Source organism: Chiloscyllium punctatum, chromosome 10 (assembly GCF_047496795.1).
Source record: "Chiloscyllium punctatum isolate Juve2018m chromosome 10, sChiPun1.3, whole genome shotgun sequence".
Classification (NCBI taxonomy): domain Eukaryota; kingdom Metazoa; phylum Chordata; class Chondrichthyes; order Orectolobiformes; family Hemiscylliidae; genus Chiloscyllium; species Chiloscyllium punctatum.
In genome coordinates this window covers 106847259-106860178 of record NC_092748.1, presented here as the reverse complement: position 1 = coordinate 106860178, position 12920 = coordinate 106847259, and the positions used below count along the sequence as shown (strand labels likewise).

The 12920-nt window shown below is 42.9% G+C and overlaps 1 protein-coding gene across 1 annotated transcript in view; it reads left to right on the top strand.

Moving 5' to 3' along the window:
• Positions 1-12920, top strand: part of LOC140482418 (contactin-associated protein-like 5) — a 1108772-nt gene that overhangs the window by 786204 nt on the left and 309648 nt on the right. Inside the window, exon 16 of the mRNA XM_072579902.1 lies at positions 2291-2461. Coding sequence (XP_072436003.1) covers positions 2291-2461 — 171 coding nt within the window. The remainder of the gene's footprint in view (positions 1-2290; positions 2462-12920) is intronic.

The following is a 12920-nucleotide window of genomic DNA, read 5'->3' as shown; positions in this document are numbered from 1 at the left end:
CAGAAGGGTTGAGTTTGAAGATTTTGAATATGGGTCACTGGGCTCAACATGTTTACTCTGTTTCCTCATCACAGTTGCTACCAGTCCTGCTGAACCTCTCGAGCAAATTGAGTTTTTGATTGTAACCCTTCCTGAAACTTTTTTCTTTAAGTAAATAATCCATTTTTTAAAAAAAATTTATATTTATGTTCAACCATCGAGAGGTTTGAACCCTTGGTCTGCTAGATTACTAGTCTCATGTTATTTTCTTTGAACCACCACTTCCCCATCTATTTAGCATATTTCTGGCAGCAAAATTTTGAATGCAAATTGCTGTAAAATGTGCTGAGAAACTAAATAGAACTTTACATTTCATGTTCAAGCCTAAGATGGTTTGTAGCTAATCTATCATGACTAACTTGATTGAGTTCTTTGTTGAGGTAATGAAGAGTTGATGGGGTCAGTGTAACTAATATTGTGTGTATGGCATTCAAAAGGGTGTTTGATATAAAAGAGCAAATAATAAGACATGGAAGCAAAATTAAATGCCGTAGGATTAAAGAAGCAATGACAATCCAGATATACATTTTATTTAGAGACAGAAAATGAGTAGCAGTGAATGCTTGTCTTTCAGACTGGAGGAAAGTGTACAGCAATATGGTTTGGTATTAGAATATGATCCATATTAATGGACTGGACTTGGATATTCAGGTAAAATTGTCAAAGTTTACATGAACGTCAGAAATGTAGTTAACACTGCTGAGGATAATGACAGACTTCAGGAGGACAGTGGCATATCAAAGAAATAGGCTAACATTTGGCAGGTAAAATTAAGTACAGAAAGGTGTAAAATGATCCACTTTGCTAGGAATAACTGAGACCAGTAATGTACAATAAGTGGTCCAAACTTGAGGTGGGTGCAGAGACAGAGAGAGAACTGATGATGTACATCTACAAGAGGGGAGCAGAATGAGTTGATATGTCATAAAAGCATATGAGATCCCTAACTTTATAAATAAAACAGTAAAAGACAAAGAACTTATGTTTATAACTTCATTAATGGGTGGGTCTCCAGGTGCTCCAGTTTCCTCCAACAGTCTAAAGGTGTGCAGGTTAGGTGAATTGGCCATGCTAAATTGCCCACAGTGTTCAGAGGTGTATAGATTAGGTGCATTAGTCAGAGGTAAATATAGGATAATAGAGGAATGGATCTGGGTGGGTTACTCTTCAGAAGTTTGGTGTGGACTTGTTGGACCAAAGAGTCTGTTTTCACACTGTAGAGATTCTACAAATTCTTCTGTTCTACAAATTTATAACAATTTGCAGAGGTTTGGGACAAGGCTCTGGGTATAAACCTAATCAATAGTTCTCCCAATGAACTAACACAAGTGTATTGGCTCAAATAGCTTCCACCGGCACTGTATCATTCAATGATTCTGTATGGGCCTAAGATACAATACATTTGTTACTTGCTCTATATTGAGCTTGAAAATCACAGTCAGAACAATGATGAGTCACTGCTCTCAGTCTTCACTATACCCTGAGTGTTCTGTGTGTACAAGTATAATGTAATTTTCAGCAATGATTTTACTTAGCTGAATTGAAGAAGGTGTAGAGAGTGCTACTTAAGGGATTAGGAGGGAGAACTGGTGAAGTGAGACCTGAAAGATTGGGATCTTGTTGAATAAGAGAGGACTGAGTAAGCATATAATGGGGGTAGTAGCATTACGAATACTGAGGATTTAAAGGACCAGTCAGGATCATAAAATTTAGTGCAGGCGAGCAGAGCAAAAGATAATAAGCTTAAAAGTGACAGATTTTGGTAGGATTTAGGGAAGAAAGTATAACTCTACTGGGAAGCTTTGGAAGACATTGAAAGGGAAAACAACTCAGACTTTGAAGAGAAACACATGGCCAAGCTTGAAGATAGATTGAATGGATGCGTGGTTCTGTCTGACCTTGTGATAGGGCTGAGTTTAAGGTGGAGCAAATTGACCAAAGTAAACTGAGAGGACATAATGAGCAAATTTCCAGCAGAACTGGGCATTTAGGGTGACACAGTGGCTCATTGGTTAGCACTGCTGCCTCACAGCGCCAGGGACCTGGTTTCAATTCCATCCTCGTGTGACTGTATGTGTGGATTTTTGCACTTTCTCTTCATGCACGTGTGGGTTTCCTCCCACAGTCCAAAGGTAGAAGTTGTTTGAATGGCTATAGATTGAGACCATGGCGATAATCTAAACAATTATTGAGCTACATTGCACTACTAAATGAATTGCACTCTTTAATAGTGGACTAATGATTCTCACAGGTAATTACTGGAATGCGGCATCCTTCAACACCGAGTCCTCGTATCTGCACTTCCCCACATTTCATGGTGAGCTCAGTGCGGACATTTCATTCTTCTTCAAAACAACCGCATCCTCGGGAGTCTTCCTGGAGAATCTCGGAATTAAGGACTTCATAAGGATAGAGCTGAACTGTAAGTATCACCTAATATGTGAGAAGTACTGGATTGCAATCTGAATTAAAGCAGAAATTGCTAGGAACCTTTGGTATTGGCCAGTCAGCCACAAGTCAACATCTCAGATAGGAGCTCACTGGAGGCACAGTCTAAAAGATAGAATAAGTGATGGTCAAGAAAAGTTAAAAATCACGCAGCACCAGGTTATAGTCCAACAGGTTTAATTGGAAGCACACGAGCTTTCGGAGCGCCGCTCCTTCATCAGGTGATTGTGCTTGTTGTTGTGGTTCTGTTTGCCGAGCTGGGAATTTGTGTTGCAGGCGTTTCGTCCCCTGTCTAGGTGACATCCTCAGTGCTTGGGAGCCTCCTGTGAAGCGCTTCTGTGATCTTTCCTCCGGCATTTGTAGTGGTTTGAATCTGCCGCTTCCGGTTGTCAGTTCCAGCTGTCCGTTGCAGTGGTCGGTATATTGACCCATAGTATCACTACCAGGGACACCATCACACAAACTGGCTAAAGAACTACAGCAGAAACTGAAACACCTGATCCGCGGATCGAGACACTCTATACAATCAACACAGGAATTCTTGGACATCATCAGAAATATACACATAGACAAGGAAGACACCATGGTCTCATTCGATGTAACGGCACTGTTCACCTCTATCGACAAAACCCTAGCCAGAGAAACAATAGCCAACCTGCTGGACATACCTATACAATGTCTTTGCCAAAAACGGATACCCGCGCAATTTCATCAACAGATGCCTAAGGGAAAGACAACGGAACGAGGACATGCCACAACCCAAAGGACTAGCCACACTATCATACATCAAGAGCATTTCCGAACGGACAGCCAGACTACTGCGACCACTAGGACTCATAACAGCACACAAACCAACAGCCACTCTCAGACAACAACTCACCAGAACAGAACGAAGGACCCGATACCCAACATGAGCAAAACCAATGTAGTGTACAAAATCCCATGCAAGGACTGCACAAAACACTACATAGGACAAACAGGAAGACAGCTAACAATCCGCATCCATGAACACCAACTAGCCACGAAACGACACGACCAGCTATCCTGAGTAGCCACACACGCAGATGACAAGCAACATGAATTCGACTGGGACAACACTACTATTATAGGGCAAGACAAACAGAGCACAGGCAGGGAATTCATAGAGGCATGGCACTCATCCACAGATTCAATCAATAAGCACATCGACCTGGACCCAATATATTGACCACTGCAATGGACAGCTGGAACTGACAACTGGAAGCGGCAGATTCAAACCACTACAAATGCTGGAGGAAAGATCACAGAAGCGCTTCACAGGAGGCTCCCAAGCACTGAGGATGTCACCTAGACAGGGGACGAAATGTCTGCAACACAAATTCCCAGCTTGGCGAACAGAACCACAACAACAAGCACCCGAGCTACAAATCTTCTCACAAACTTTGATTGTGCATGTACTTATCCAACCACTTCCTCAGGAAGTTTATTCCACACGCAGACCACCCTCTGTGTGAAAAAGTTTCCTCTCATGTTGCCATGAAGCCAGGGTTAGAGGATTTGAGCTACAGGGAGAGATTGAATAGGCTAGGGCTGAGGGGCGACCTTATAGAAGTTTATAAAATCATGAAGCGGCATGGATAGGATAAATAGATAAAGATTTTTCCCTGGGGTTGGGGAGTCCAGAACTAGACGGCATAGGTTTAGGGTGAGAGGGGAAAGATATAAAAGAGATGAACGGACAATTTTTTCACGCAGAGGGTGGTACGTGTATGGAATGAGCTGCAAGAAGTAGTGGTGGAGGCTAGTACAATTGCAACATTTAAAAGGCATCTTTATGAATATATGAATAGAAAGGGTTTGGAGGGATATGGGCTGAGTGCTTGCAGGTGGGACTAGATTGGGTTGGGACAACTGCTCGGCATGGACAAGTTGGACCAAAGGGTCTGTTTCCATGCTGTACATCTCTATGACTCTATGATAGATGTCTTTCCTCTTCATCTCATCTCAAAAATGTGCCTCAAGTCTTGAAATCCCTCATTCTAGGGAAAAGACAACTACCATTAACCCTATCTATACCTTTCATTATTTTATAAACTTCGATAACGTAGTGTCTCAACCTCCTATGTTTCAGTGAAAAAAGTCCCACCCTATCCAGCCTGTTTTTAAATAACTCAAATCTTCCATATCCAGCACCATCCTGGAAAATCTCTTCTGAAACCTCTCCAGCTTAATTATATCCTTCCTATACCTGGACATGTCAGATTTATGTTTGGAAGGAATGATTTCAAGCCGAATTAGAAGAGCAGAAAATGTGTTTACTATGAACATGGGTAAATATCTTGTTACTGTGATTCCAACACACACTATTGGCAAACGTTGAGCAAGAATGTAAAATGGTCAACAGCAGATCAACCACTCTCTGTACATTTACACTGACTTTTACTTCTAATGATTTCAATTAAAAATGAAAAGCAGGGGTGGTACAGTGGCTTAGTGGTTAGCACTGCTGCCTCACAGCGCCAGGGACCTGGGTTTAATTCCCACCTCAGGTGACTGTCTGTGTGGAGTTTGCACATTCTCCCTGTGTCTGTGTGGGTTTCCTCTGAGTGCTTTGGTCTCCTCCCACAATCCAAAGATGTGCTGGTCAGGTGAATTGGCCATGCTAAATTGCCCATTGCATTATGTGCATTAGTCAGGGGTAAATATAGAGTAGGGGATTGGGTCTGGTGGGTTACTGTTCTGGTGGTTGGTGTGACCTTGTAAGGCCAAAGGGCCTGTTTCCGTACCTTAGGGAAGCTAATCAAAACAGTTAAGGAGAGATGTACAATGGAAAGCTTATCTCAATATTGTCCATTTCCAAAAATCTACCAGAGACTGCCATTACTAGAAGGCAATTTTGGGAAATTGCACATGTAGTCCCCATTCAGATGCAGGCAAAAATGTGAGTGAAAGACATCTAATCGATTTCACTCTCAATTGGACTACTGTTTGCAGTTGTAGGTGCCACGCTGTACAAAGGATGTGAATGTATTGGAGAAAATTTAGAAGCAATATACAAAAATTATTCCTGGGATTAGAAACAGCCATGAGACTGTTGTTCTTGTGGAGAAGAGAGCTAGGAGGAGATTTGGTAGAAGTTTTCAAAATCGTACAGTAGATTGGGAAAAAGTGTTCCCAATCACAAAAAAAACAAGAATGAGAGGGCATAGATTTAAAGTGGTTTGCAAAAGAAGCAAGGGTGACGGGGAAAAAAATCTTTTCACACGAGTAGTTAGGGTATGGAATGCATTGCCTGGAAATGAGGTGGAGACAGATTCAATTGAGGCATTCAAGAGGGCAACTATATGGACAAAAATGAAACAGCAGGAGATTGGCATTAGATAATGATACTCATCTGCAGACATGAACAGATTGAATTTCCTCCTTTTGCACTGGAAAACTTCTGGGATTCTGAGTGTCAGAGTTGATTGGAGAACCCATCCTTTTCCTAACTCCCAAAGTGAAGTCTGGAAAATGGAAGATTGAGATTAGTCTTCCCATCCGTCAACCAGTTTGCATTAAAATTTGACTGCTAAACCTGCCACAGATAATTATAACTTACAGGAGCAGAGATAGCTGCTCAGGCCTGCTCTGCCATTCTGTAGGACCATGGCTGTCTGAGTGCAGCCAAATTCCATTTGCTCATTTGTCCTCCATGTTCCTTGAACTCCTTGCATGTTATACATTTCTCAAGCTTAGCCTTGAATATATACAACAGCCAGCCACCACTGGACTCTCTGTGCAAGAGAATTCCAAATACTGATGACTCTCTGAGAGTCATCCTTATCTCTGTCTTAAATAGGAGATTCTCCTTTTTATGTCTGTGCTCCCCCAGTAGTAGAATACCCCAAAAGGGAAAATATCCTTTCATCACTAGAACATCGAACACAGAACATTACAGTACAGTATAGGCCCTTCAGCCCTCGATGTTGTGCCAACCTGTGGAACCAATCTGAATCCTTTTGATCCTACACTCTTCCATTTTCTTCCATATGTTTATCCAATGACAATTTAAATGCCCTTAAACTTCTCAAGTCTACTCCTGTTGCAGGCAGTCCATTCCATGCCTCTACTACTCTCTGAGTAAAGAAACTACCTCCGATATCTGTCCTATATCTATCAGTCCTCAAGTTATAGCTATTTCCCCTCATGCTAGACATCACCATCTGAGGAAAAGGTCACTGTCCACTCTATCTAAGCAACTGATTATCTTATATGTCTCAATTAAGTCCCCTCTCAATTTTCTTCACTCTAACAAAAACAACCTCAAGTCCCTCAGCTTTTCCTCATAAGTCTTTCCCTCCATACCAGGCAATATCCTCGTAAATCTCCTTTGCACCCTTTCCAAAGATTCCTCATCCTTAGTATAATGCAATGACCAGAACTGTACGCAATACTCCAAGTACAGCCACACCAGAGTTTGTACAGTTGTAGCATGATCACGTGGCTCCAAAACTCAATCCCTCTACCAATAAAAGTTAACACATCATCTGTCTTCTTAACAACCTTATCAACCTGGATGGCAACTTTCAGGGATCTATATACATGGACACGGAAATCTCTCTCTGCTCTTCTGCACTACCAAGGATCGTACCATTAGTCCTGTATGCTTTATTCCTGTTACTCCTTCCAAAGTAATTCACCTCACACTTTTCCACGTTAAACTCCATTTGCCACCCATCAGCCCAGCTCTGCAGCTTATCTAAGTCCATCTGTATCCTGCAACATCCTTCCACACTGTTCAAAATTCCACTGACTTTAGTGTCATCCGCAAATTTGCTAACCCATCCTTCTATGCCCTCGTCTAGGTTATTTATAAAAATGACAAACAGCAGTGGCCCCAAAACAGATAGTTGTGGTACCCAATGAGTAACTGAACTCCAGGATGAACATTTCCCATCAACCACCACCCTCTGTCTTCTTTCAGCCAACCAATTTCTGATCCAAATCGCAAATTCACCCTCAATTCCATGCCTCTGTACTTTGTGCAATAGCCTACTGTGGGGAACCTTATCAAATGTCTTACTAAAATCCATCTACACCACATCAACTACTTCACCCTCATTCACCTGTTTGGTCACTATCTCAAAGAACTCAGTAAGATTTGTGAGGCATTATCTACCCTTCAGAAAACCATGTTGACTATCCCTAATCAATTCATTTGTCCCGAGATGATTATAAATCCTATCTCTTATAACCTTTTCCAACACTTTACCCACAATTGAAGTAAGGCTCACAGGTCTATAATTACCAGGGTTGGCTCTACTCCCCTTCTTAAACAAGGGGGCTACACTTGCTATCCTCAGTCTTCTGGCACTATTCCTATCGACAATGATGATAGAGAATCCGAGGATAAATCCCATCCGGCCCGGGGGCTTATCTATTTTCATGCTTTTCGGAATTGCTATCACCTCCTCCTTGTGAACCTCAATCCCTGTAGTCTAGTCTAGTTGCCTATATCTGAGTATTCTTCTCAATGACATTGTCTTTTTCCAGTGAGAATACTGAGGAAAAATATTCATTGAGTGCTTCCCCTATCTCCTTGGACTCCATGCACAGCTTCCCACTGCTATCCTTGATTAGCCCTAATCTTTCTCCAGTCATTCTTTTATTTCTGATATACCTACAGAAAGCTTTAGGATTTTCCTTGATCCTACCTGCCAATGACTTCTCATGTCTCCTCTTAGCTCTTCTTAGCTCTCTCTTTAGGTCTTTCCTGGCTAGTTTGTAACTCTCAAGTGCCCTAACAGACCCTTCATGTCTCATCCTAACATAAGCCTTCTTCTTCCTCTTGACAAGGGATTCAAGTTCGTAGTAAACCACAGCTCCCTCACCTGACCACTTCCTCCCTGCCTGACTGGTACATACGTATCAAGGACATGCAGTAACTGGTCCTTGAATAAGTTCCATATTTTAATTGTGCCCATCCCTGCAGAATCCTTCCCCATTCTATGCATCCTAAGCCTTGCCCAATCGCATCATAATTGCCTTTCCCTCAGCAATAGCTCTTGCCCTTTCCATCGCTAAAGTAAACATAACCGAATTCTGGTCATAACACCCATGTACTTACCTACCTCCAAATTTAACCAGGCCAGGTTCATTACCCTGTACCAAATATAATATGGATTCGCCCCTTGTTGGCCTGTCTACATACTGTGTCAAGAAACTATCCTGCACACAAATGTACAAAAACTGACCCATCTAAAATACTTGAACTATAATATTTCCAGAGTTGAAAAATGTGGTGCTGGAAAAACGCAGCAGGTCAGGCAGCATCCAAGGAGCAGGAGAATAGACATTTCGGGCATGAGCCCTTCTTCAGGAAGAAAGGCTTATGCCCAAAATGCGATTCTCCTGCTACTCAGTTGCTGCCTGGCCTGCTATGTTTTTCCAGCACCACATTTTTCAACTCTGGTACTCCAGCATCTGCAGTCCTCATTTTCTCCTATAATATTTCCAGTCAATATTTGGAAAGTTAAAGTTCCCCCAGAACAACTACCCTTTTACTCTTGCTCCTGTCCAGAATCATCTTTGCTATCCTTTCCTTTACATCTCTGGAACTATTCGAAGGTCTATGGAAAACTCCCAACAGGGTGACCCCTCCTTTCTTAATCCTAATCTCTGCCCAAGACCTCAAATGTCCTTTCAGACACCGTAATACTGTGCTTGACTAACAATGCCACACCTCCCCCTCTTTTACCATTTTCTCTACTCTTACTGAGATACCTAAATCCCGGAACCTGCAACAAAAATTCCTGTCCCTTGTCTATCCATGCCTTCGAAATGGCCACAACATCAATATCCCAGGTACCAATCCATGCTGCAAGTTCACCCACTTTATTCCAGTTGCTCCTGGCATTGAAGTTGAAACATTTCAAACCACCTTCCTGCTTGCTGGTGACCCCTTGTGACATTGAAACCTCATTTCTGATCTCACTACTCTCAACATCCTGAACACTGGAACTACAATTTAGATTCCCTTGCCCCTGCTGAATTGGTTTAAGCCCCCCGATGAGCATTAGGAAATGTTTCCCCCCCCCCCACACCCCAGGACATTGGTACCCCTCTGGTTTAGGTGTAGACCATTCTGTTTGTAGAGGTCCCACCCACCCCAGAATGAGCCCCAATTATCGAGGTATCCAAAACCCTCCCTCCTCCACCATCTCTGTAACATGTGTTCAACTCCTCTCTCTCCCTATTCTTCACCTCGCTAGCACATGGCATGAGTAACAAACTAGTGATAACAACTCTGTTTGTTCTAGTACTAAGCTTCCACCCTAGCTCCCTGAATTTCTGCCTTAAAACCGTATCTTCCTTCCTACCAATGTCATTGGCGCCTATGTGGTCACGATTTGGGGCTGCTCCCCTTCCCCCTCAAGGATCCCAAAAACACGATCAGAGACGTCACAAACCCTGGCACTTGGGAGGCAATACACCAACCACGAGTCTGTCTCATTCGCACAGAACCACCTATCTGTCCCCTTAACTATGGGAGTCCCCAATGACTAATGCTCTGCTTATCTCCCCCCTTCCCTTCTGAGCAACAGGGATAGATTCTGTGCCAGAGACCTGTACCCTATAGCTTAACACTGGAGCATGGATGACAAGTGAGAAAGTGGAATTTGGCCTCACTCAGACAGCCATGGTCCTACTGAATGACAGAGCAGGCCTGAGCAGCTATTTCTGTATCCAAAACAGGATACTTGTTATTGAGGGGATTGGTCACAAGGGTTCCCTGCACTCCCTGTCAATTCCCTTTCCACCCCTAGACTGTAACCCATCTGCCTTTTTCTTGCAGCTGAGGTGTGACTACCTCCTTAGAACTCTTCTCAATAACCCCCTCTGCCTCCCGAATGATCTGAAGTTCATCCAGCTCCAGCTGCAGTTCCTAACGCGGTTTTTGAGGAGCTGGAGTTGGGTGCACTGCTGCAGTTATAGTCAGCAGGGACACTAGTGGTGACTTCTTACCTCTCACATTCTGCAAGATGAACATTCAACTGCCCTAACTTCCATTCCTACTATTCTAATTTTCCAAAGAGACTGTAGAAAAGTAAGGAATAAAAAAAAAACTACTTATCTTACCAATCCGGCACACAGAACGTTTTTTTTGGTTAGAGGAGGAGGATGGGTGGGAGATACTACATAAGTAGAGTTTTGGCTAACGCAACCACCCAAATATACTACTTCACTTACTCAGCAGCCCCGTGTCCACTCCTGCTCAGCGTGCTCTCCACCTATTCACAGGGTGAGTTTTTAAATCTGTGATTCACCTTCCCATCAGGTCCCAGTCGACGCTCCCACTCCTCCTGCTGCTGAAACAAAAATGGAGGGCCCCGCTGCTCAAGGTGATTATTTAAATCAGTGATTCATCTTCCTGTAAGCCCTTGGTCCATGCTCCCACTCTTCCTGCTGCTGAAGCAAAAAAAACCCAAAAATCTATCCGATCCTGTCACCTCAGAATCTGACCAGTTGCAATAAGCTCATCTTTCATTCTTCCCAATTAAAAGCATATTATTGCTTTTTTTTTAAACAAGTAACAATTGTTAACGCATTACCACTTACCTTTCTGGCCCTAATTGGCAACAACATGACTGCAGAAAGGATATGTTTTAATTTCATATTTTTCCTTTCCAACGCTTTCATCTCACTGAATCAATCATTAGCATCTTACATTGGGTTAGAAGATTGTGAATTTAAGTCCCATTTCAGAACAGAGAGAGTTGCATTCTAGGAAGTGCTATCTTTATGATGAGTTCTTAAACCAAGGCACTATCCGCTCTGAAAGTGGATGCTAATGATTCCAAGTGGCACTACTTCAGAAAAGAGCAGAGCAGTTTGTCACATTAACTAGTCATTATCACATTGCTATTTGTGGGTGTCCACTGTGCACAAGTTGCTTCACATGTTTCCTGCATTCCAACAGTAAGTTCATTAGTAGTAAAGTGATTTGAAATGGTCCATAGTTGCGAAAGGCATCTAATAGTTCAAGTTTTTCCTTTCATCCTCTCTAATCCCCAGTCTTTCTTCCCTTTCCAAGTCTTTTTTTAAAGTACTCCAAGGTTGTGGGTATCTCTGGACTGGCCAGCATTTATTGACAGTTGCCCTTGAGAAGGTGGTGGTGAGCGGCCTTCTTTAACCCTGCATCCATCTGCAGTCCACAATGGCATTAGGGAGGGAATTGCAGGACTCTGACCCAGTGAAAGTGAAGGAACAGTGATATATTTGCAAATCAGGATGGCGAGTGGCTTGGAGGGGAACCTGCAGGTGGTGATACATCAGTTCAATTTCTTGTCATTGTTCTAAACTCCAGAGAGTTTCAGCCTGGTCCTGAGGGCATTGGTTAAGAGGAAAGGTTATAAAGGTTGGGATTGTTTTCTCTAGAAAGATGGCGGCTGAGAGGAGAACTGATAGAGGTCTACAAAATTATAGAGGCATAGAGAGGGTTGATAGTCAGAGGCTTTTTCCCAGGGTTGAAGTTTCAATTACAAGGGGACATAGGTGAGAGCGGGAAAGTTTATGGAAGTTGTGTGAGAGATGCCTTTCACACAGAGAGTGGTAGGAGCCTGGAATGCATTGCCAGAATGAGTGGGGGAAGCAGGCACATTGGCTACATTTAAGAGACATCTAGGCATTTACATGAATAGGGGTACTGACTGAATAAGGGCAGAAGGTTTGTGTTTTAGTTTATTTAGGGCATGATCATCAGCACAGGCTTGGAGGGCCAAAGGACCTGTTCATGTGCTGTTACTTTTATTCCTTTGTTCGAAACTGTTTAACCCTCTGCTCTGGTGTAACACAGTCCATGGGAACTATATGTTGATGCCATGTTATAGATGGTGACACTGCTGTTTGTAGCTACACTTAGCAGAAGATCTCCCCCTCTGTCTTCTGACATCCTCTGAAACCCACCTGCACCTCCTTTGTGATGTCCACCATCCAACTGTTCCCAGGCCCAATGCCACTTCCGACTACCCTCTACTTTGCTCACTGAAAAGAGCTTTCTGTAGCTTGTCAGTCCTGACCAAATGGCTGAAACACTGAGATTTCTCCAGATGTCACTTTCTGAAGTTAGTTATTCTCCCTCATTTTCACCACGGTCTCATGGTACTGTTACTGGTCCAGTAATCCTGAGCCCTTCACTCATGTTCTGTTCTGGGGTGGGGGTGGGGGGTGGGGGCAATGCCTTCAAATGCACAAGGACAGAGAGTTAAGTTTGAATTTAATGAAAATCTGGAATAAAAGCGAACCTAGTGATGACTATGTAACTGCTGACAATTGTTAAATAAAATACCTGGTTTACTATCGCTCTTTAGCGGAGGAAGTCTGGCCTAAATGTGATTCCAGACCCAAAGCAATGTAGTTGACTTTTAACTGACCTCTGGGCAATAACTGCTGGCCTCCCCAGAGATGTCATC